This window comes from Cucumis sativus, chromosome 2, assembly GCF_000004075.3.
Source record: "Cucumis sativus cultivar 9930 chromosome 2, Cucumber_9930_V3, whole genome shotgun sequence".
NCBI classification, from domain to species: Eukaryota; Viridiplantae; Streptophyta; class Magnoliopsida; order Cucurbitales; family Cucurbitaceae; genus Cucumis; species Cucumis sativus.
The window spans coordinates 13262491-13286824 of record NC_026656.2 but is presented as its reverse complement, the minus strand read 5'-3'; the positions used below and the strand labels follow the sequence as shown (position 1 = coordinate 13286824).

General features: G+C 32.6%; 4 protein-coding genes across 4 annotated transcripts; 2 read left to right on the top strand and 2 right to left on the bottom strand.

Moving 5' to 3' along the window:
* Window positions 1-509: 509 nt before the first annotated feature.
* Window positions 510-2040, top strand: LOC101218319 (myb-related protein 308). Its single transcript, XM_004146990.3, has 2 exons — window positions 510-1081; window positions 1221-2040. Exons 1-2 carry the CDS (start codon window positions 819-821, stop codon window positions 1726-1728), a joined length of 771 nt encoding a protein of 256 aa, XP_004147038.1. The 5' UTR covers window positions 510-818; the 3' UTR covers window positions 1729-2040.
* An 11215-nt stretch (window positions 2041-13255) lies between these two features.
* Window positions 13256-16512, bottom strand: LOC101218079 (protein EARLY-RESPONSIVE TO DEHYDRATION 7, chloroplastic). The gene is made up of 4 exons (XM_004146989.3): window positions 15592-16512; window positions 15350-15516; window positions 13966-14050; window positions 13256-13629 (listed from the first exon to the last, which is right to left on the bottom strand). The coding sequence occupies exons 1-4, from the start codon at window positions 16449-16451 to the stop codon at window positions 13455-13457; spliced, it is 1287 nt and encodes a 428-aa protein (XP_004147037.2). The 5' UTR covers window positions 16452-16512; the 3' UTR covers window positions 13256-13454.
* A 121-nt stretch (window positions 16513-16633) lies between these two features.
* Window positions 16634-19601, top strand: LOC105434613 (putative CCR4-associated factor 1 homolog 8). The gene is made up of 2 exons (XM_031881056.1): window positions 16634-17119; window positions 17208-19601. Exon 2 carries the CDS (start codon window positions 18467-18469, stop codon window positions 19367-19369), a length of 903 nt encoding a protein of 300 aa, XP_031736916.1. The 5' UTR covers window positions 16634-17119; window positions 17208-18466; the 3' UTR covers window positions 19370-19601.
* Window positions 19602-21227: 1626 nt separating this feature from the next.
* LOC101217844 (subtilisin-like protease SBT1.6) lies at window positions 21228-23871 on the bottom strand. Its single transcript, XM_004146988.3, has one exon. The coding sequence runs from the start codon at window positions 23825-23827 to the stop codon at window positions 21512-21514; it is 2316 nt and encodes a 771-aa protein (XP_004147036.1). The 5' UTR covers window positions 23828-23871; the 3' UTR covers window positions 21228-21511.
* Window positions 23872-24334: the final 463 nt, after the last annotated feature.

Here is a 24334-nt window from a genome sequence, read left to right as displayed (position 1 = left end):
ACATTTTGCGATGTAAGACCAAGCACTAATCCATTATTTCCTTATTGGTATATGTTTATAATTAGTTTGATCAATCGACCCAAACTCTAGACTCAAGCTTTTTTCTTTTGGAATACACATTGTATTTCTTGGATGCGAATTATTATCATTATTAAGTCAACATTGACAAAATTAACTTTAGAATACTGAAGTTAAAATTTATTAACATCACACGCACTAAAATTGAACATTTGAAAGTACATAAACTAAAATTAAACGAAGCTTTCAACGTAGAAACTAAAATAATATTTAAATCATATAGTAATAAAAAAAAAGGAGGATGATACATACATACATATGTGAAAGAGGTTGGAATTTTGGCCTAATATACAAACATTATCATTATATATAAAAAAAATTTAAATTGACACCAAACTAAATGTCACCTCTATAGTTAAATGTGACTTTAACTTTATTATATGATTGAGGATTTAATATATATATATATAAGATGATAAAAGAGAAAGAGAAAGAGAAAGAGAAAGAGAGAGAGAGAGAGAGAGAGAAGGGCAGGAGCAGGCATTCTCCTCTCTAACCTATCTCACCAACTCGCATCTAGAAGCAATTACCCCTCTCCTCACTTCTCTTCTCTTTTTTTTTTCATTAGTCAAAACGCTATAAAGCTACTCACAAATCCCTTCCAATGGCCGCCCTTACTGTTCCCTAAACCGCCATTTTCATCAACCTTGCTTCACTTTAAACCCTTCTTCCATCTGGGTTTTCCTCTGATTTTTCTGGGGTTTCCTTGTTTTTTCTTATTCTTCTGTTTGTTTTGTGAAATGGGTCGTTCTCCTTGTTGTGAAAAAGCCCACACAAACAAAGGTGCTTGGACTAAAGAAGAAGATGAGCGTTTAATTTCTTATATTCGTGCTCATGGTGAAGGCTGTTGGCGATCTCTCCCTAAAGCTGCTGGTCTTCTTCGTTGTGGTAAGAGTTGTCGATTGCGTTGGATTAATTATCTACGCCCTGATCTTAAACGAGGGAATTTCACTGAAGAAGAAGATGAGTTGATAATCAAGCTTCATAGTCTTCTTGGTAACAAGTAAGTTTGTGGGAAATTTGAAATCAATCTTTTAACTATTTGTTTTTTTTTTTTTAATTTGAAAATTTTAGAGGATTTTTTTCCTTTCAAATTGATTGATGGGGTTTTGGGGTTTTTTTTTTTCTTTTTGTTGTTTTAGGTGGTCTTTAATTGCTGGGAGATTACCTGGAAGAACAGACAATGAAATTAAGAATTATTGGAATACTCATATTAGAAGGAAGCTTTTAAACAGAGGAATTGATCCTGTTACTCATAGACCCATCAATGAAACATCTCAAGAACAAGTAGCTTCAACAACAATCTCCTTCACTGCTACTGATGTGAAAGTAAAAGTGGAAGAAGATAAATCTATGGTTGTTGAAGAGTTTCAAGATTTAGAAAGGGAAGATTTCCCAATTGAAGAAAGATGTCCCGATTTGAACTTAGAACTCAGAATCAGCCCACCTTATCAATCTCACCCTGAAAAAATTGTTGGACCCAAGAATCTTTGTTTTGCTTGTAGTTTGGGATTACAAAACAGTAAAGATTGTAGCTGCAAAATTGGATGTAGTATTGGTACTTCAACTGGGAATAACAACAAAGTTGGGTATGATTTTCTTGGTATCAAAAATGGGATTCTGGATTATAGAAGCTTGGAGATGAAGTGAGAACAAGAAAATTCTATAAGCTGGGCTTTGTTTCTTTTATCTGATTTGCAGGGAAAAATGAGAAGTTAGATTGGTAAAAAATATATTAGTTTTTTTTTTCTTTCTCAAATCTCTCTAAGTTCTTCTCATTTTCCCCTTCTGATCTGTAAGATTTACAGTGCATATTGGTATAGTATAATGATTATGAGTACAGCTGAAGAATTAGTTAAATATCTTTGCATATAGTTGGAAGAAACATAGTTTAAAACACCCCCTTTTTTTCCAGAGGTTTTTCCTTTTCTCTGTAGAAGAAGTATAAACTTTTCTTTTTCATTTTTGTATCTTATTTTGGCTGACTTGAGATATATATAAATTATATATATATATATATATATATATATATATATAAACAAGAGTGGATCAAGATCCCCTTTTAGGATCTATTTTTCTTATTGAATTTGGAGTTTCACTTCATTTCACACACATAACAAACAAGTGTTTGATTTTATTTATATATTCTCTTGGAAATTTTATAGCAAAAGATACCAAAGTAAAGTGTTGTTATAAAGACAGGAGTGGGTAAGAAGAGACTGAGAAGTTAAAAAGGAACATTGATTGAGGAAACAAAATACTGTCATAAATTTTACTGTCTATAAAACCTCAAATGTTAAGGTTATTTATGTTAGAAGTGAAAAGTTGAGATTTTTTTTTTATATTAGGGAAAGGGAATTAAATGAAATGAAGAAACTCCCAAATTCAAATGGGTTACTTATTCTTGTCATTTTCTGCAAAAGGAGTTCTTTTTTTCTTTTCTTTTCTTTTGTTATTTGCCATTGAAGGGTAATGGATAAGCTGTGAGAGGAGGAGAAAGGAAGAGAGTTGAAAGTGGTGGGTGACCCATCTCTTCCATAGTTAAAGCTTTTATTGATTTTCTCTCTCTAGAATGAAAGAGTTTGAAATTCATACATATAATATAACATTAATAATAATAATAATAATAATATTAAAAGGTGTGAAGGAACTAACAACTGTGTGTGTTGCTGCAGTACCATCTTTTCTCTACCAACCTTCTTAGCATTTATATCTAATCCATCATGACTCAACCTACCATATATATCCACTAGAATTTGGATATCTGTTTGCATTTATCTCTCCCCTTTTCCCATTTCTGGCCTATCATCTAACTCCCATCATACACCACACTTTTCCTCTCACTCTTAAATTTCTTTACCCTTATTCTTAAATTATATAATAAGTAAACTTTTTTTCTTATCTATTTACTTCAAGCTTTTAGATCGTCAACCGATCTATTATGATCAAGAATGGTGAGTCCACCAGAAAAAGTTGAAAATTCCGATCATTATGTTATGTTAATTAGTTTTGAAATGAAATTTTATGTTATTTAATACATTTTACTTCTAATGTTCGATGGAGATGTGAGCATTAACTTAGTGGGAATTGAATACTTTTAAGATTGAAGAGTTTAAATCTTTCCATCTCCCTATGTTGTACTTTGAGAAAAAGTTAAAAGGAAGTTTTTGTGTATATTGTACTTTCTATTGAAATAGTTGTATTAGGACAAATGGTAAAAGTGACTGTTAAATTACAGTCATAGTCGTAATCATATCATAGATTTCAAATTTTGTTTATAGAAGTATTAATCACGACGATTGAAATTTTGGTTCTTATTTATAGTGAACAATTATGTCTTAAGATCAAGGATGTTTGAGATTTTTTAAAACTTGTACAAGCGTTAAAGTTCAACACTAAAAACTTAAGTAATTATAGAAATTGTAACAATTGTTTGAGTTTGATGGTTCACTTTATTTCTTATTTAGAAGTCCAATTTTCACAATTATTATAAATTTGAAGGCTCTATTTTAACACACCTAAAAATTTTAGGGCCAATTTTTTTATAGTTGAAAGTGGACAATGTAGTTGCGGCCACCACTATGCTTCACGAACCACTTTTACAATTTTCCCTAAAATATTTTTAAAAAAACAGTAAAATAAAATTTTCACGAAGACACGTGTAGTAAAGTTTTCTTTTAAGAAAAAAAACATGAATTTTGAAAACGATATGAAAGACAAGTTTTTAGTATAACAATTAAATATAATGATTCAAATCACATATCTAAACTCGAACATAAGTTGAACTAAGTAGTTATCAAAACGAGACAAGAAAAATGAATGGGAAAAAGTGAAAGAAGTTGTGGAAATTGTGAAGACTTTGATTAGATCTACTTTCTAGAGTTTTACCAACTACAAAGACTAATTTCTTTTGTCACAATGATTTAGGATGCTACCTTTTTAAGTAATTCTAGTTTTGGTTTTAAGATATTTATAGTAATAGTAGATTTTAACTCACTTTTCTTAATAAAAGATTTAAACTTTATGAAAATTTTCTACCTACACAATAATGATAAAATGGATAAGAATGCATGTTGTAAAAATTTATCCACTTTAAGCAAAAAATAAAATCAAGCTTAACCATAAAAAGAGAGAGAAAAAGAAATAAATAAACCCATTAGTTTTTCTTACTCATCATCATGTTGATTTGTCTCTTTTTTTTTTCTTTTTTTTTTTTCCTTTTGAATGAATTTCTTGTTTGACTTGGGAATTTGAGAAAAAAAAATTCATGTAAAAGGGACCCTTTGAATTTTTTTGTTAGGAATTAAAACCAATGAAAAAAAGAACCTTTTAATGTTTTCTCACTATTGACTATGAGATCTACTCCAAAAATCTTGCATTTTTAGATCAAAATTTCAACTTTTTATTTGATTTATTTTATGGTATTTTTGTATTTTTGCTAACTTACCTAAAAAAGGTTAAACCTAATATGAAGTTGACTATAAGTGTAAGTTGTGTGTATGTATGTATGTATGTATGTATGTATGTATGTGTATTATAAGAGAATTGAGTTGTCTAAATATGACCAATGGGGAATTACCCAAAAGAAAAAAAGAGATTAAAAAATAATAATGATAGAGAGGCTAAATATATTGATATTTGTCTCATTTTGACCAAATTAATTTAGATGACTCATTCCCACCATCCAAATCTTATCCATGATTTCACTAACTATATTTATGTTTTGATGGGGTCTCTATAATCTAATAGTTTTTGTGTTTTTTGGCTACTTTAAGATCTAATTTGTTAATATGTTATATATATATATGTATATATGAAATATAGATGACATCATGGGTTATTAGATTGAGATGGACTTGATTCTTTTTTTTCTTTTTTCTCTTTAAGTTTAATTTCATTTTAGTCCTTCAAATGTGAAGATTTTATGATTCAACCCATTTTTCATTAGCTATAAAGTTCAAAGAATATAATATATAGAAAATTATGTGATTCAAGAAAACAAAATGGATTGATTCTAAAAAAGTTGGAAGAACAAAAACGTGATGACAATTATTATTATTATTATTATGCTTTTAGTTCCATGATAATTAGCTTTTTATTTTTCCAAATTTGGATTTGAAAACAAATACAATCATTTTTTTAAAAATGATAAATAAAGAAATAATATTTATTTAATTGAGAATCCAAGATAAGAGAGAAAAAGGAAAAAAAAAAAAAAAAAGAAGATGAATTTTGATTACCTGAAAAAGCAAAGAAGACACAAAATGGCCATATGAGTAACCAAGAAAAAGAAGGAAAGATGGTGGTGGTGGGCACTATGAGTTTTTTCTTTTTTTTCTTTTTGAGAAAAGAAATAATAATTAAATAAATGAATAGTATTTTGAAAATAAAGAAAGAGAAATATAAATATATGATTAGATGAATGAATGAGAGAAATTGATGATGGGCCTAAAAGAGAGTCACTTTTGCAACTCTTCACCCTTTTTGTTCTCTTTTTCTAAAGGGGTTAGGTTGAGACAATAGAAGCTTCCATAAGATATTTTTTTTTCCTCCCCCACTCTCCCATATGTCACACCACACCCCCAAGAATATGACACTTCGACCTTCTTTAACATTTCCATCTTATTCAAACTTCAAATCATCACACATTCGTATATTTACGTTGATATTGTTCCTTTTTTACTTTCTATGGTTTTTTTTTACTTTTGTTGAGGGTTGCCTCGATCAAACAAGGCCTACAACCCATGCATGGACTCGTTGAAACCTAAGAAAAATCTAGAGGTCGCATGAGAAACACATATTCCAAAAGAAAAAAAATTTGAGACTTGAATTTTGAATCGCCCAACCTAGCCGACAAATATGTACCAACTGAAAAATATTGATCCAAATTCATCTAGTCTAACGCCCTACAACAACCTTGACTGCCCATAAATAATTCTGACATCGCTAGGGTTTAAACGTTCTACAGATGGATGACTGTTAGAGGAAGAACATTTACAACCTAAAGGAGAGCCCTAGCATTGTTTTTGTGTGCTTAGATGAACTATTATACTCTTTGTACTAACTAGACATCAAAGTGTGGTAGACTTAGTTCCATAGAGAAAAAGCATGATATAGAGATCAAAGGTTGTAATATGTCTACAACGGTGAACGGCAACAACATGTGCAGGCTTTGAACGAACTCTAATACTTGAATTTAATCATCTTGCAAGTTAAAGCAAGTATATATGTAGAAAATTAATATTAAGCACCAATGTTAGTATATGATAAAAGTAAGTCTTGAAGAAAATAAGGGATGGTGACTATGAATGAAGTTTGGTGTGAAAAAAAAAGTTACCACTCTAATACATAAAGATGATTGCTTTTAGAATTAAATTGTTTATTGTCATGTATATTATATTTAAGTTAAGAGTGAATTTAAATAAAAACAAAAAAGGCTAACATAAGTTTGAAAGAATTATTCCCTTGAAACCACCTTCATCACAAATGAGTCTACAAAAGCATTTAGGTTAAGTATGTATTTTTATTGATTGTATATATCATAATTAGAAAACCTAGCCTGATTTAGCCTTCTAAATAATCCACTAGAACAAGAAGGACTTGTTTTCTTTGATCATGTTTGAACTAAACTCACGAATCGAGGTTGTGAGCACATTTCACTCACATTATATGTGATCTATACAAAATTGGTGAGAGTGAAATATGGTGACAAAAGACGAGCCTCACCTAGCATTTAAGATATAAGTGGATGCATTTCTTACCTTTGGTTGGACAATTTTAGGGAGAGTTTTGATTGAAATTTTGAATCTTTTGAAAAACGCATCCCCTTAAAATTTGATACTCGTAATATTTCATTTCATACAGAGTGAGAATAGATATTTGAAAAAGCATAAAAATGAGAGAGAAGAAGAAAAAGAGGGAAAGAGAGGGGTAGAAATGGTAATAAGGGGGTTAGTGATGGGGGCAAAAGAGGGAAAAAGGAGAAAAGAAAGGAGAGGTTAGGATGAGAAGGGAAAGAAAGAAGGAAAAGAAGAAAAGGGGATACCTATTCACCCAACCAAACCCAAACTCAACCTCCTCTCTTGTTGGGAATAAATGGAAACTATTAATCTTTATTATCAATTAATTAACTCTTTCTTTTCTTTTCTATAAATAAAAAATAAAATAAAGAAATCATGTGCGTTGTTGCGGCCGTGGGACCCGCAGCCTCACATGCCTCTCTCCACCGACCTTTCCCCCCCCTTCTCTTCTCTTCTCATCTCATCTCTTCTCTTCTCTTCTCTTCTCTTCTCTTCTCATCTCTTCCCCCTTTTTCTCTTTTTATTTTAGTTTAATTTCATATTTTCATATTAGTTTAGTGTAATATTTTTAAAATTGGGACAAAAACATATATATTTTTATATCAATATTTTCTTCACTTTCATTTCTCATAGCTTAGTATGTTATGTTTAGTACTTTGGTGCCAAGTTTGTATTCTCTTAAAATCACACCTTTCCTATATTCATTTTCAAGTTTAACAATAACTCATTAACAATTAAAAAACACTAAATTTATCTTACCTCCTACCCGTCCCATATCCAATCAATTTATTGATAAACACATTATAGTTTACTTTAAATAATTTATAAGTTAATGGTTCTAAAAATTAATAAATGTATTCATTTTCGGACATCACAATTGTCCTCTACAAGGTTTCATATTATAATAACTTTATTATCTATCTTATCAAATGTTACAAGACAATCATTCTTCAATTGGTCTCCCATTCGATTCCGCAATTGAATCTTTATAATGTTCATAGCAAAAAGTGTTCTCTTCACGATAGCCGTTGTAATTGGTAAGATAAATATAGTGCTAAGGTAAGTAATCGATAGACTAATGTTAGACTTTATCTTTAGTTGTTATCATCATTTTTTGAAAAAAATCACAAATACTTGTTAACTCAACAAACATATGATCAATTTTGAAACTAATTTTCAAGAATAACAAGCTTCAACAAATAAAAATTGAAAAAAATGTTGAAGTTTTTATAAAAGTAATAAAATCAATGAAGTTAAATAGTTTTAACTTAGGTGGGGAAGAGAAAAAGATGTTAAAGTTTTATAAAAATAAAAAATAAATGAAGTTAAATAGCTTTAATTTAATAAGCTTTGAATTCGAGTTGGGAAGGGGTAAACAAGCGAAATTACTACTAAGCTACCAATCATTATTAAAAGTTAAACATTTTTATATATATAAAGACGATAAAGTCAAGGAGAACTCAAGTCCCTCTTAGCCTATTATAAATGAGCTGGTGCATGACATGTGTTTCTCGAGCTTTTATATAGATTTGTTTTTGGACAAATTCGATTTATTATTTAAATGTAACTTATGATAGTTTGAAGTTGATTATACAACAATATTATTTGTTATTGTTTACAGAGTCAAACAAATTTAAAGAAGGTTTCAAGGAATTACCTCTAATCTAGCTAATAAGAATGAACTTGTGGTTTGTAAATGAAGTGAAATGCATCAAATTTAAAATTATAGTTTATATGTTATAAGTAATTAAGGTTGGGATGGAAAAAGTGGATGTGGGGAAAAATAATCTCACGGAAATTAATTGATTTTAGTCATGAAAGGAACAGAGGACAAAGGATGATATCATTTTTTGAATTTAGTTTGATGAATTATTGAAAATATGTAACCATCACTTATATATTCTCCTCTTGTTCACATTATATCCTTTTTTGATTTTGTCTAATATCTCTTGTACTATTCATAATCATATATTGTTTCTTTGGATTATAACTTCACACCAAAACCTAAAATTGAGTTAAAATGAATTACAACTTATTAATGCTTAAAAGAAATTATTCAAACATTTTAGACTCGAGAAAGGTATAAAGAAAGAAGCAAAACTAGGTTTGAAAGCTATACTGAATTGAGTTGGAGTTTGATAAGAACATCTCATATGAAGGATCTAGTCGAGTGAACTCGAAAAATATCTGTAATGGATTCTGAAAACTCAATCCTAAAGGTATAGGACAATTGGTCGTAAAAATTCATTATGACAAATTTCTTTTAGTAGATAAATAGTTTATTTGAGTTATATTTCTAACTTTTACTGTTTCTCTAACTTAGTTATTGGTGTGGGTGTGACATCCACCACACAGCCAAGTAAGGTCAGTCTTCTTTATAGTCTTTTCATTCTCATCATACAAACAAATCTACTTTAATCTAAATTTCAACATCAACGTGAATAATCAAAGTGTTAGCATCATACAAAAAGGAAATTCCTTAAAAAATGGTTGTTTTTTTTATGTCATGGTTCGAAAAGACCATATTACAAGACTTATATTCGATTCTATATTAGTTTTCTTGAGTACAATAGTTATTGATGTACGAAAATTTAAACCTCAAACGTTAAAAAAAAGAAAGAAAAAATATACGTATATAGTTGATATATGCTTAATTTTGGACCTACTTTAGTACCATGGCTTAGCTTCATGGTTTTGTCATCTTTTATTGGGATGATATTTAGTTTCTTTGACTTTTTAATTTTTTTTTCTTAATGCATTCTAATTTTTTAAAAAGACAAAAGCATAATTTATTTTTCTCTCCAATCTACAAATTCAACAAAGGGGGAAATAATTTTGTTTTTTATTGCACCTTAATAGAAATTTATCATCTTCTTCTTGTACTTGTAATTTTTCTTTACCCAAGTTGGCAATTAAATCTCTCATGTGTCCTAATCATACATTAGCTAGAAATGATTTGAATAGTGATAGTTTAAATCTAAACAAATCAATTTGATTTTAAAGTTTCTATCTTTCCCCTTTGTTTATCTCATTAAAGGGAGAGTGTATAAGAATATGTTTTAATTTGCCTATAATTATATAGGTTAAACTATAGTTATTTTTAATTAAAAGAATACATCATACGTTTAGTTCATAAACATTCTAAAGAAAGTTTAGTTAATTACATTACTCAAGTCTCAACCAAAGGCACATTTGCTTTCACATGGGACCAAGTTTAATTAGAACAATAAACTGATTGATAAGTCAAAAAGAAAAAAGAAAACATTGAACCATCCAAATTAGTGAAGGTTTATATTATTATATATTATTAATATTACTGTTACATGTTACTATTAATATATGTTGGTTAGAATTAAAGTTGTTTTTAGTTGCCATTAAAGTTTAGGTTTAATAATTGGTGGTCTTCTAATTAAGTTTTGTCATAGAATCTAGCAGGCCTAATTAGAATAGGGTGGTTGTATTATTTTCAAGAGGAAATATGTTGTAATGAGAAAATAGAGAAATTTACATTTGATCTTCAACTTAACATCATTCTGTTCTATGTATACAATTTAGATTCAAGTAATTGAGATTATGTAAACTAATTAGAATACTTTATTGATGTATATCATAAGAAAATAAGGAGATCAGGTAATTAAGTATTCAAGTCTATACATATAAACAAGGAACGTGGTTACTCTTAGATTTATAGTTTACATGTATACTAAACTCGAGGTAGTAGGAGTAGTAGTCCGGCATGAGTTGGATAAACAACTGAACGAAGCAACCAAGTGGTAATGTTTTGATGAATATTCATGCTAGTTGTGAAGTAGTGGAAATGGAACCTAAAAGAAGAGTGTTACTATTTTAATGGAACGTAAATGACGAACAAAATAATAATTATTTTTATGTGGTTTGTACGCTCATGAAGTACATCATTGTGAGCAATTTAGATAGTGTTACAATTGTCACAATAAAGGAGAGTGGAGTCTGTTGAGCGACACCCATATACAACAAGGAGCCAACAGAGCCATAAGAGTTATGAAATAACATCATCAAGAACATGATATTCTAATTTAATACCGAAATGAGAGACAACACTTTGTAGATCGTCGATCTATAGGATTCTCACCCAATTTGCATCAGAGTAACCAAATAACACGAGAGATGACTGAGAAGAGAACTGAAGTCCATGCTCCCCTTGACATAGCAAAAGATACGCAGAACATGAGTGAAATGGATGGTCCAAGAAGCAGCCATAAACTATCTAGTTGGTTCTTAAAACTTGAATAAAATGTGAATATGTACCCATAGCTAATTACTTGAACTAACCAATTAACAGTAACTCTCGAGACCTATTTAATAAAAAATGAACATAATTTAGTTAATATCAAACTTTCACTATCAACTTCTATCGTGTATTAAAAAAATTCCATGTAGATTATATAATATGTGTTAACAAGTGAGATGTTTGAAGTTTGAATTTTCCCTTTTATTGTGTACTACAAAAATATTATACAATAGGTAAGTGAGTAAAAAAAAGCATACGATACATAATTATATTAACAAGTTAAAGAATAACTAAAAGTTAAAAGTGAAGATGTGAAAGATCTTAAAACAAAGATATAAAATTGATGAGGCACATAAAAGGTAGTTTAATGTGTCACACAAGGGTTGGTTTGGGTTTGAAAGGGAAGAAAAAGAAAAAGAAAAGGATAATTAATAAGGTTGGTAGGATATATATTATGATCCATATGATTAATGAAGATATATATATATATATATATGTATAGAGGGTGTGGCTAAGATACTGAATGATGCTCATATGGTCATGCATGCTAGTTTGTGTAGTGGACCCTTTTATTTTTATGAGTGATTGTGATGTGGGTGAAGACATCTCTTAAAGTTCCATTGATTTTTTAAGAAAATTATAAATAAATGAGAGGAAGTGGAAAGTTGTAAACACAACAAAGATATTTCCATGGGATTCCAAGTGGCCAAAGGTGCAAATTAATGGAGGTTAATGTTGGGGGAGATTTAAAGTACTATTAACCTCTTCTTTTATGATACTTTCTATACAAAAATTGAATATGATACCTACTTTCAATGGATTTCCCATTCATTGAATCATTTATTTTATATTAAGATTATTGAGGGTAGCCAAAACACATGTGTGGGCCTAAGTCTAAAAGAGGAAACAATGAGATAATTGGAATATAAGGAAAAGTAAGATGCATTGGTCATAAGTTAGAACAACTAAATTCATCCGGTTTCGCTACTAGCACAATCTCCAACCTTAAGAGAGTCACACATATCTTCAAGCACTTGTCAGAAGAAGAACCTTATACAGACAACTTGAAGGAATGAGTAATTATTTGTATTCACGAACTAATGTAAGCTTCAAAGTGTATTCGACTCAACACCACATCAGTGTAAGTACTTTTAAGTATGTGAACTTCAAGAACGTGTCTAGACCAAAAGCATGAGCCGAACGATTAATTTAAGTGCAAATTTTTATAGTGGCTAAGAAATTTACAGAACACCAAATTAAGACAAGTAATTGAACACGCTGTTGTTAAGAGAAGAGTTGATACAAAAAAGGAATTGGTGACATAATATGAAATTAGAGTAACTAAATTTCCACATTGAGATAAGAATGTAGAAAATAAAATTCATGAAAAGAAGCAATAAAAAAGAATAGAAAAACAAATGGAAGATATGGTTTCTAATCTCCACCACTTGAAATTATCACAATTATTTCTTCAACCTACTACTTGTTCTTTTGTTTTTTATTTTCCAAACATTATCCCATTATTTATACACATATCTTATCTCCAAAGTGATACCAAATTCTCAAAATCAACCTCGAAACACTCAAAACATCAACCACTTCCTTGTTCATTTCTTGAACAGTTTGCTAACTATTATTTCTTATCTATGGTAACTAAAACAAGTACCACAAAAAGTTTGAAACATGAGAGTATGAAAGATTGGTATAAGCAAATATGTTGAGATGTAAAAATGGTGTAAACGATATTGTAGACCACAGATTGAAGGAAAATTTCAACTCAGAATTGCACCACTTTTAACCCAAATACCCAACCAACTTGGACTCTCTTCATCTACTTTCCATTACTCGAACTAAGACACAATTAACTTTAATTTGGTACTTGATCTTTTAAGTAGTAGATCATTATTGGGTTAGCTTATTAGATATCTTCATCAAGTTCTTAACTACTTAGAACAAACATAAATTCCATCATTTCAGTTTTATTTATTAATTACAATTAGAATCAGTTTACCTGTTTGATTTTATCATTGCATTATCTTAGCAACCTACTTTTATTGTAATCTAAGTTACAAAATAATCAAAGCAGCCCAAGAAATCTAACTAAAAATAATTGAAAACAAGACGAGTGTAGACTATATATCATATCCAAAACTGTTTGATATACAAAAACAAAATATACAACAAAACAATAGAAACACAAACCCACTACAGAAAAATTGGGCATTACAATTCCATCAGGCCACATGATATAATTGGGGGCAATTATGTATTACAATTAAAAGAAGAAAAAAAAGAATCCAAAGAATTTATTTAGAAGAGGAACTAGAATGGGCAGCAGCTGCTTTTACGAGAGTAGTTGGCTTGAAAGCACTTTTTGGGTTTAAAGCCTTTCTTATCTTCAACACAGCCCATGCTGTTCCTATTGCATGCCCTGCTGCACCAAGCCCTTCATTTGTTGCTTTACCGGCTTCTTCTCCATATCTGCAAAAATTGAAACTATCAATTTTGTGTCTACAAGACAAGGGCGAGAGCCGTTATAGAGGCCTCAATAGGAGTAGAGAGGTCAAATATAACGCATCCTTGTAACCTTTAAGGACCAAAATTGTAAGTAACATAAATGCTTAAACTATCCGAAGTTTAGGATAGTCAAGTAATTTAACCTTTCTATGACACCATGCTTGTTCAACCAAAGCAAGCAGAGATAATCGGACTAAAACTCTTTTCAAAGTTCGGAAACTAATACCGAAGTTCAAGTTTATGCTTTGATCTAAACTCATGAAGTCGAATATGTATATATATGTATAGCATAAGAAGTACCTTTCTGAAACAAGTCCGGTAGTCACAACTGACGTCGTTGACATCACATTCTTTCCTGCTACTTCAACGGCATCACAAACCTTGTCTGTTCATACAGAATTCATACATGAGAGACATGAGTATACCACTTTCAGTGATGTATGTTTTCAGACACTTCATTAAGATTAATCAAAATGCAAAAGCAAGGAACGAGAGATAGAAGATGCTAGGTTCTCTACTTTTGGATCATTAAACTCGAGCATTGAACCAAACCAACTTCACACAGTAAAGCATCAGCTGTTTCATGTTTTTGCAATGACATTTAAGGCCGGTGATAGTTGGTGAAACAATTCTGGAGAGTTTTACATTTAAATGACACATCTATCACAAGCAATTATAATTGACATCTGCAGCTGCATTATTAATATACCAAATGACTAATCCTTGTTCTTTTTAAAATTAAGGATATAAACACTACTTCCAAATTTCCGTATTTTGTCATCCACTTTCTACTCATGATTCTAAAAACTAAGCTTAAATTTTAGAAAAGAGAGAGAGCAGGCCATTAAACCATTTAGACTAGATCTATTTGATTTTTTATTTTGAAAATTGAACTGGGATACATTGATTTATTGTACTTCAAAAAAGAAGTAACCAGGCTGTAGTTCATAAAAAAGTTTGTTTTTATTTTAAAGTTTGGCTGAGAATTCAGGTGTTCATAAAAAGATAAAAAAAAAACAAAACAAAACCAATACAATAGTTATCAAGCCTTAGTTTTTGGTTTTAAATTTTTGAAAATTAAGCTTATAAATACTAGTTCTAGACAAAATTATCCAAGTTTTGTCATCCACTTTCTAATAATACAATAGAAAACTAGGCCAAAATTTGAAGCAAGCAAACAGAAAAACAAGTTTTTTCTAAGAGTTAATGTTTTAGTTTTCAAAATCTGGCTTGGTTTTAAACTGTGGGTAGAAAGAAAGAAATTTGGAAATGGAATTAATGTTGGCTAAATTTTCAAAAACAAAAAAACCAAACGGTTACCAAATGACTCCTAAAATAGTAACTTTGGCAAAAAAAAAAAAAAACTAGTTTTCTTTTTTAAAATTTAGTAGGAGTTCCCAGTCTTTGTTTAAGAAATGGGCGGGAAACAAACGTAAATCTCAAAAACTAGAAAACTAAAAACAAATCATAAAAACTTGCTGTTTTCAGAATTTGACTAATAATTCAAGCATTATTTTACAGTATGTGAAAACTACACTAGAAAAATTGTAGCAAACAAGCCTAAATTTAAAAACAAAATAATGTTGCGATCACAGTGTAGTATATGCAATATTTGAAATAAATTTGATATGTATAAACATATAAAGATTCAAGTCACAAGTAAGAACAGATATGAAGAACTTACTAAATCCATCCAATGAAGCAAGAACAATTTCTCCAGGAAGAAGACTAAAAAATTTCTTCCCCACTTTCGAGTTCACTATCGAACTTGTAAAGAATCCCGACACTTTCACAACCCCGGAAAGTATTCCGGTCGCCACTTTCTCCGTCATCTTCGTCATCTTCTTCACACTGCAAAAACAGCAAATCGTTACACAATTGCAAATATCAATGACGAAAATCAAAAGGGGCTGATGTAATTGAAACCTCTTTATACTCTTCATAGCTGCTGAACTTATCTCTACATCAGAACGAGGCCCCATCCGTTTCTTCATAAACTCATTCCCCCAGTTCAATCGATCCACAGTTACATCCCCACACCACAAAATCCCCTTAATCACCCGTCCCGATCCCGCCGCAATCAACCTCGCAACTTTCCCGCTGTAATCGTCAACGTTCGGCGCCAAAGTCGTCCAATAAGCAGCAGATCTCTCTTCTAGCAGCTCCCTTTTCTCCTCAGACACCGCCATATCCTCCGGCGAGATTTCCTTCGCCACTGATCCATCTAACACCTCCCATTTCGCTGATTCCCCCACTTTCTGAACCGAAAAACAACTGTACTGATCTAATATACGATCCAACTCCTTCAATCGATCTTCCTGCCCTTTTGAGGCAACTGTCAGGCCGTAGTTTAACATTTCCGGCTCTTGATTAGCTTTTCCGGCGACGGAATCAGGATTTTCCGATGACCCATTTGAGGGAACGCTGAGAGTGAAGAAGTAGTGAGAATCGTCGAGTTTTACAGCGGGTTCGTCTTTAGCTAATGGCCATTGAACTTGATCGCCAATACGAGCGAGTACAGCGACGACGTTGTTGCCTTGGATGAGACCGACGATGGAAAACTCACCGGAAGCGAGTTCGATACTGTTTTGTCTTTCGATCAAATGGAGTATGGCGCCGGGAATCTGTAGGAGGACTTGTTCGGAGGAATCGGGGTGTTTGTGACCGGAAACAGGGGGATCTTCGTCGGGGAAGAGATTTTCGGCGAGGTCTTTCATGTCGATGGAGGGATAGAGGGAAGAAGAAGAAGAAGAAGAAGAAGTGGGTTGTTGATTTGAAGAGGCCATGGATGGATTAGAGAAGCGTTGGTTTGAGATGATTGGAGTGAAGATTTTGAATGAATATGGAAGAAGAGAGTGGAAGATATTTAAGAGAGGGAAATCGTAGGAGCGAAGGAAAAACAGAGCGTGTCGGTTTGCGTTCAGATGAGCCGAGTAGGCGCGTGGCAGTCCCTGATGTTGCCGCGTACAACTCGTGGAAAACAAATTGGATTATAATTTTGTAAGGAAGTTTAATTAAAATACACCATTCAAGTCAAATCATTTTTTATAAAATTAGAGTTCTAACATTGATTTTCCAAATTAACGCCACTTTGCTATCTTTTCTTTTGCTCTCTTGTTTCTTTCTTCCTCATTTCATTTTTGCCTTCCGTCTCAGAATTCACTCACAATAATTGAAATGCAGTATGAATTTGTTTTCCAATAATTCAAATGCAGCTTTACTATTATTCCCCATAAAGAGGCTGCACCAAATTATCTTGCTTCATTGGTTTTGCTGGAGAAATCGAAGTTTGGCTGGGTGTCTATTTTCTCTAGTTATGTGTGTAACTGGTGTACGTTTTGTTCAATGCATTAGTCAATATAGGTGTTGCAAGAAGACATGATGGGAAGTTTTGCCGTTCTAACACGGATTATGTCCTGCCCATTTCCGCTATTGAGAAAAAACTACAAGCTCTGTATGTATACTTTGCTTCACCATTCTTCTCAAGTTTCATGTACACTACTGATTTTTCTCCATCTTTTGATAAATTCTTCATTTTACAGGTAACTCACTGGCAGTCCTCTAACGATAGAAGGAAGTTCACAATCTAACGCCACCATAATATTTATTTGGAAGTATTCTTATGACTCTAGTTTGTTGAAGTTATTGAATTTGATTTGCTATTGTAGCCATGGATGCGGAAGATTCTGGCTTGAATTGAATCATCAATTTTAACTTTTTTTTTTAGAGATTTAGTTTATCTGGTATGGTTGTTGGATTTTAGGATAGTGAGGGTGTCTTGAATTTGGTGTATATTTATGGGTTTTGAAGGGTTTTTCTTTATGATTTCATTTGTTGAAAGGTATCAAGTTTTCTTATTGGAGGCTTTCAAGATTGACATCAGGAAGGCCTAAATTAGCTGCATGGATTGAGGTAGGTTCAATTTCCATATTCTAATAGTATCAGTAGCTCACCGTTGATAACAAATTATGAGAAAAATAAAAATTATGTCAAATTCTAGAATATTTTTAATGTTTTTTCATCTTGAATTGTGCTCGAGGTACATCTTAAAAATTGAAATTTAAAATCCAATTTAAAAAAGGATTACATTTTTAAATTGTTGCTAGATTAAATCTTTCATCTCAATTTTTCTTTTAAAATCACCCTTCCAACCCAAAATTAAATTATTGTTAGGAAGTTTGTAATACATTCATCCTTTTAAGTTTTATAAATTTTAATTATTAATACGTGAGGTAGACTTAACGATTTTAAATTCATACAAAATATATTTAAACAAAAAAATTTGGACAACACAATTCAAATTCGGATTTGGGTACAATATTCTAGTTGAATTATGGGTTAATAATTTGAAATTTTGAAAATTTAAGAAGGATGAAAAAGTTATTATATGATAGAAGTGGAATTGATTTTTAACTACACAATTATATTTTATTTAAATAAATGAACTTGAAATTACTTTACGTTGTTTTTTAGATGATATATCTTAAAAAACGATAAACATAATTATAATAAATGTAAAATAATTAATTATTTATCATTATCATTATTCTTTATCTTTTTATCTTTTTTACAGATTCTTTATCTTTTAGTTAAATAGTATAATCAGATATTTTATTTTCCATTTCTCTTAAGGAAATTTAAATTCAGCCATTACCTTATGAGTGAAGGAATCCTATAGTTATTAGGATTTTCCAATTAGTTTCTATAAATACAACACTTCATATACAAAACCCCCCCCACAGGCCACAGCTTTCTAAGAACAAAGCTTCCAAAATTAAAATCAAACAAACAACGTTAACAAATGGGTGGAAGAAATCAAACCCGATCGACAAGAGAAAAGCCTTTGATTCGACAAGTTTGGGCTTCGAATTTCGATTCAGAAATTGCCCGATTTGATGAATGTCTGCGATTCCACACCATTCTTACCATCGACACTGAATTCCCTGGCTTTATTGCACAATCTCCACGGGGTTCCATTGATGATGAGCTTTACAAAGACTTCTGTTTCAATGTAAACCAAACTAAGCTCATTCAACTAGGTATCACAGCTTCAGATGATTTGGGTCAAATTGGCGGTTCATGGGAGTTTAATTTCTCCGATTTTGACTTCGAAGCTGACGCTCATTCTCCATATGCCATTCCGTTTTTAGAACATAATGGGTTGGATTTAAAAAAAATGAAGAAAGATGGAATACCCATTGCTTCATTCACTAAAAAATTCCTACCTATCCTTCGAAAACGTGACATCTTTCGATGGGTTACCTTCCATGGCCTCTACGACATAGGTTATCTAATCAAAGCGATGGGGTTAATCACAGTGTTGCCGAAATCAATGGAGGAATTCGCAACGGTGGTGGTTAACGAAGTTGGAATTGTGAGGGATTTGAAGCATATGGCTAAATTTTGTGAAGGACTAGATGATCATGGAAGACTTGGACTTGAAAGATTAGGAAAATTATTGAATCTAAAACGATTTGGAATGAAACACAATGCTGGATCAGATAGCTTGCTTACCGCATCCGCACATCTTGAGATGGTGGAAAGATTCGGCATGAATTCTAAAGTTTGTAATGGCTTTTTGTATGGTTTTTCAGAAACGCTGGAATCCATGAAGATGAAGATGAAGATGAAGATTTGTCATCACAACATTCTTAGATTTAGTCTTTATATACCTTGTTATTTTGTTTTTTATATGTCCACTTAATTTGGTGGGTTAATTAGTAGACTTCCACTCTTTTGTTTGTTTAATTAATTTCCCACCAATGTATTGAATCACTTGGACATATAAAAATATAGACATTAGTGATTAATGGAAGGAATGGGTTGTTGGGAAGTATAGGATATATATTTAATCAATCCTATTAATTATGGAAACAAAAACATACCACGTAATTAATTAAGTGAAGCTCAAGAAGAGACATCAATTCATGATCCAATCTTATTGCTAATGCTACATTAACCATTCAATCTCAATTTACATCAAGAAAAGTAGTTTTAAGAGTTGTCACAGAATACATTATCCAATAATAATTCATAAAATTAAGATAAAGAAAAAAACGGACATTTTCAAAAATAGAAAAAAAAAATTGAACTGTTTATAAATACAATAAAATTCATCCAACTTTCTATAGCTCATTTAAAATTTTTGCTATTTTGTAATAAATTTTTTTGTTTTCAAATCCAACCCAACTCAAATAAGTTAATAACTCAACCCAAGTGAATTGGATCGGATTGATCGGGTTTTGTGTCATTCATTTTTTTTAGTTATTATTATTATTCTAAAAGTCTCTTACTACAAATAAAAAGGTGAAAAGAGTTATTTGGATTGAACTATTTATATAATAATAGTATAATTTTGAAGTGGATGTGATACATACCAAACCCACCTTTAATTGGTGCAAATGCATTCTCGTGTGTTGTTGAAATTAAATTTGAAAGTTTTATAAAATTGGTGAACCAAATCAAATTAAAGGGAAAGTAATAGTGTTAGCAATTTCTTGTTAAATAGTTACCTATACGGTAGATTATCATTTAGCTCAAATGGTAATCTACATTTTTCACCCACTAACCTTCCTTTAATAATTAATCAAGTAATTGGTCATTATATTCCCAAACATTCACTCCAATTTCTAATGATTTTGATTTCTACAACCATACCTAAAATTTGGAGCATAATTCTATAAGAATGAGATTGATTCCCAACATAGAAAACCCATAAAGATAGTGGCTTTCCATAAGCTTCAACTACAAGTGTTTATTACAAGTAAAGCTTTTGTCAAAGTCAAAGATATTGACAAAGTTAACAACCAAATTCACAAGCATTGAATCCAAGAATTAAAAGCTAATAGTAAACAATAACCATAAAAGTAATAAATAGAACTCCTGAAAATTGGTTCAATTTAGTATCATTATCTATCTAAGATTTACTTTTTAAGTCTTTTCAACACTCAAATATTATATAGTTAGACTAGTTGGAGTGTGTCCAAATTGATCTAATACTCATTCAATGTTTTATCTTTCTTATTAATACCTTCTCTCTTTAATGGTAACATATGTTACACCCCCTAGATTAAAATAGTTACCTAAAGCATGGACTAGGTACAATGTTACTAGAGGACATTTGGAACTTTAGTTACGATCCTTTTTTATTCCTTACAACAATGTTCATTATCTCCTTTTCAAATTTAAGTAATTTATAAATCAAATACATTGTTATAAGTAAAATATTGTAATTATAATTTAAACTAAAATATTCTAATAATGGACTCATTGATTAAGTGGTGGAAAAATAGCAATTTGAAAAACTCCCCTGAAAACAGAAATATCCAAATCCCAAGAAGGTTGAATGGAAGAGAAGCATATTGGAGCATTAAATAAAGGGTCCTCTTTATAAGTTCCCAATTGCAAATTTCAACCATATGCTAAAGAAAGACCTAACCATGCCATTATCATACAAGTGTCTTTTTGGGATTGCCATACAAAACAAACCCCTGTTTTCCTCTCTGGTGGCTCCACCACTCTTAAATCAAAAATCAATCAATCAATCAAATTCAAACCCATAATTACTGCCTTCAAATCATCCCCACGTCAGAATAGAAAAACATTAACTTTTGAAGAGAATATATTTAAGAAGAAAAAAAAGAAGAAGATATCTCAAACCCCTAAAAATTACATTCCATTACACAACAACATAGAACACTAAAGATTACAAGTTTCAAAGGGAAAAAAAAAAAAAAAAAAAAAGCTGTAAAAGGGGAAGAAAATAGCAGAGTCTGGTTTCTTCTGTTTGTTGTTGTTGTTGTTGTTTTGATCATGAGAAAGATGATCGAATTCCAAAGCTTCACTTTTACAAGGGCTCTAATTGAGTCACTACCAATGGACTACGGACCACATGCTTTCCATCGGACCAAGAAAGCCAACCAAAAACAGCCCCCACATCCCCCAGTGCAAGATTCTGATTGTCGGCTGAAATTGCCACAACGAAGCTCTGTTTCTTCACCGTCGTTGAAAACACCAGTTTTGATGGTTTCACCTTCACTGTCACTCCTTTTGGAGCTTCGATTTTAACTCTGTACACTGAATTTGATGGCCCCACGTTAGTCGCCGTTCGTATAAACGACTTTGTCGACCACCCTTTTGATAGACTTGAAAATACTGTTACGATTGATGGGTAATTCAGATTTTCCGGTAATGGTTTTTTCGTCGGACATCTAACCGGTGTTCTTGTTATGACTTGGATCATTTTCGGGCCGTACCCGATTGAGCACAAGAAGTTTATGTAATCGGTGTTTGTAATGTCGTAGATTAGACCTGGGTCCATTGCGAGTCCTAAATTTACATGTCCGGCACCGAAATCGTAAGGAGTTGAAGGTTTTCCGGTGGATTCTTCCGTCATTGGTTGGCGGCGGTTGTCGGTGATACTTGCGGTGGTCATCATGGCGGATCTTAACGCTGCTGGACTCCAATCTGGGTGAGCTGATTTTAACAGAGCGGCAGCTCCACTTACATGGGGACAAGCCATTGATGTACCGGACAAGATGTTGAACTCTGTTTTTCGTTTATCGAAGTCCAAACCGGTTGGACCGACGGCGTCTGTCCAGGCGGCGAGAATGTTAACCCCTGGTGCGATTATGTCCGGTTTTAGGATTTCTGGGTTCAATCCATTTGGCCCTCTTGCTGAAAACGAAGCCACTACCGGCGCAGGTTTGATTCCGATTATGGTCCCCTGGAAGGCGATGGTGGCGGTGGGATTTGTAGAGGATGATGCGTAGGCTTTCATGGCATCGCCTTCGTCCGAGCCGACGGCACAGGCAGGTAGAAGATGGGCATCACCGACGAGTCCTTCGCCGTTTGAGATTCCGTTTGCTAGAATCATCCCGACACCACCGGCCTTCTTCACGACTAAACCCTTAGCCACTCTGGGACTACTTCCCCTGTCGCAGATCACGATTTTTCCGGTCACAACCTTAGGATCGAGCGAATTCTCCATACAGAGCGAAACAGAGAGAACCCCTGATTTCCCAGGGTAAACCAACGGATACATTGTACCGTTTAACGGGGCTCCGGCGTAGAGAGAAACCCCATAAATCTTCCGTCCGTTTCCAAGAGTCACCACCGACGGGAAGTTCCGGTCAATCGTACCTGCTCCAACCGTCGTAACCCAGGGTGCCAAGTTCGTCACTGACATTCCATTAGGTCCATCGTTTCCAGCCGAAGACGAAACGAAAACACCCTTAGAAGCGGCGCCGTACGATCCAATTGCAATTGGGTCGAGATAATACGGCGAGGAAACCCCATCCCCGCCTCCAATTGAGATCGAAATGACATCAACACCATCGTTAACCGCAGCATCAAACGCCGCAAGAATATCAGAATCAAAACAACCAGAGTTTTTCCAACAAACTTTATAAACCGCTAAACGCGCTTTAGGAGCCACACCCTTTGCAATCCCCGAAGCATAACCCTCCAAACTCGCCTGAAACGAATGCCGTCCAGCCGCCGTCGATGCCGTATGAGTCCCATGTCCATCAGCATCTCTCGGAGATCGATACTCAATCGTATCATTTATCCCAATAATCGGACCAGCAGCGTTGGCCCCTGCTTCATGACCTTTAGAGAAAAACCTCGCACCCACAATCTTCCTGTTACAGTTTTTGGCCGTGAACTTAGTTCCAGTCTCACAAACCCCTTTCCAACGACGTGGAATCGGACCGAGATTCACATCAGAGAAGCTTCGTCGTTCAGGGGAAATCCCGGTATCGAAAACTCCAATAATAACATCGGAGCCGTAATCGGAATCAGACCAGAGACCACGCTGGTTTCGAAGGCCGAGAAACTGAGGGGAACGAGTGGTGTGAAGTTGACGACGACGGTCCTCAAAAACAGCAAGAACAGAAGGGTGTTTTCCGATGGAATCTACTTGGTCTTGAGTTAAAGTTGCGGAGAATCCATGGAAGACGGTGTCGTAAACATGGAGGATTTGGGGGGATTGGGTGAACTCGGAAGTGTACCAGTGGTAATGAGTGGGGAAAACAGAGGGTTTGGAGAAACGGTCGATGCGGACGATGAAGGTCTTCAACGGGGAATGGGATGAAACTGTAGAGAGAAGAAGGAGGAAGGAGAAGAAGAAAGAGGAAAGGGAAGTGGAGAGAAAAGCGGCCATTAGAGAGTGGAGAGTGGAAATGGGGAGTGAGTGAATGTACCGACAAAGGAGAATCGGATGAAAATATAATAAAGAGGACTGTTTAGTTCTCTTTAATTTTAATTTATTTCAATCTAAACATATAATTAAGAATAAGAATATGAATAACCAATAAATAATAATTTATTTTTATTCCTTTTCCTTTTTTTTTTCTACAAATAAGTGAAATTCTTTTTACATATTATTGGGTAACTTTTTTTGAAATTTGTGCCTATTAATTTACTTTTTAACCGTTTTTTTTAAACTGAGTTCTAAAATAATAACAATTTCTTCATTACCAATTTAGCTTTTGATGTTGAAACGCTCTAAAAACGAAGATAACAAACTAAAGAACCAATAAATTAAACCAAAGTTTTTTCAATACGCTTCATTTAAAAAAATCAAATCACTCTCTACAAGTCCTTAAGGATTAAATATGTAGTCTCTCAATTTTTAAAAAATAAAGTATCTTCAATTTTCCTAATTTAA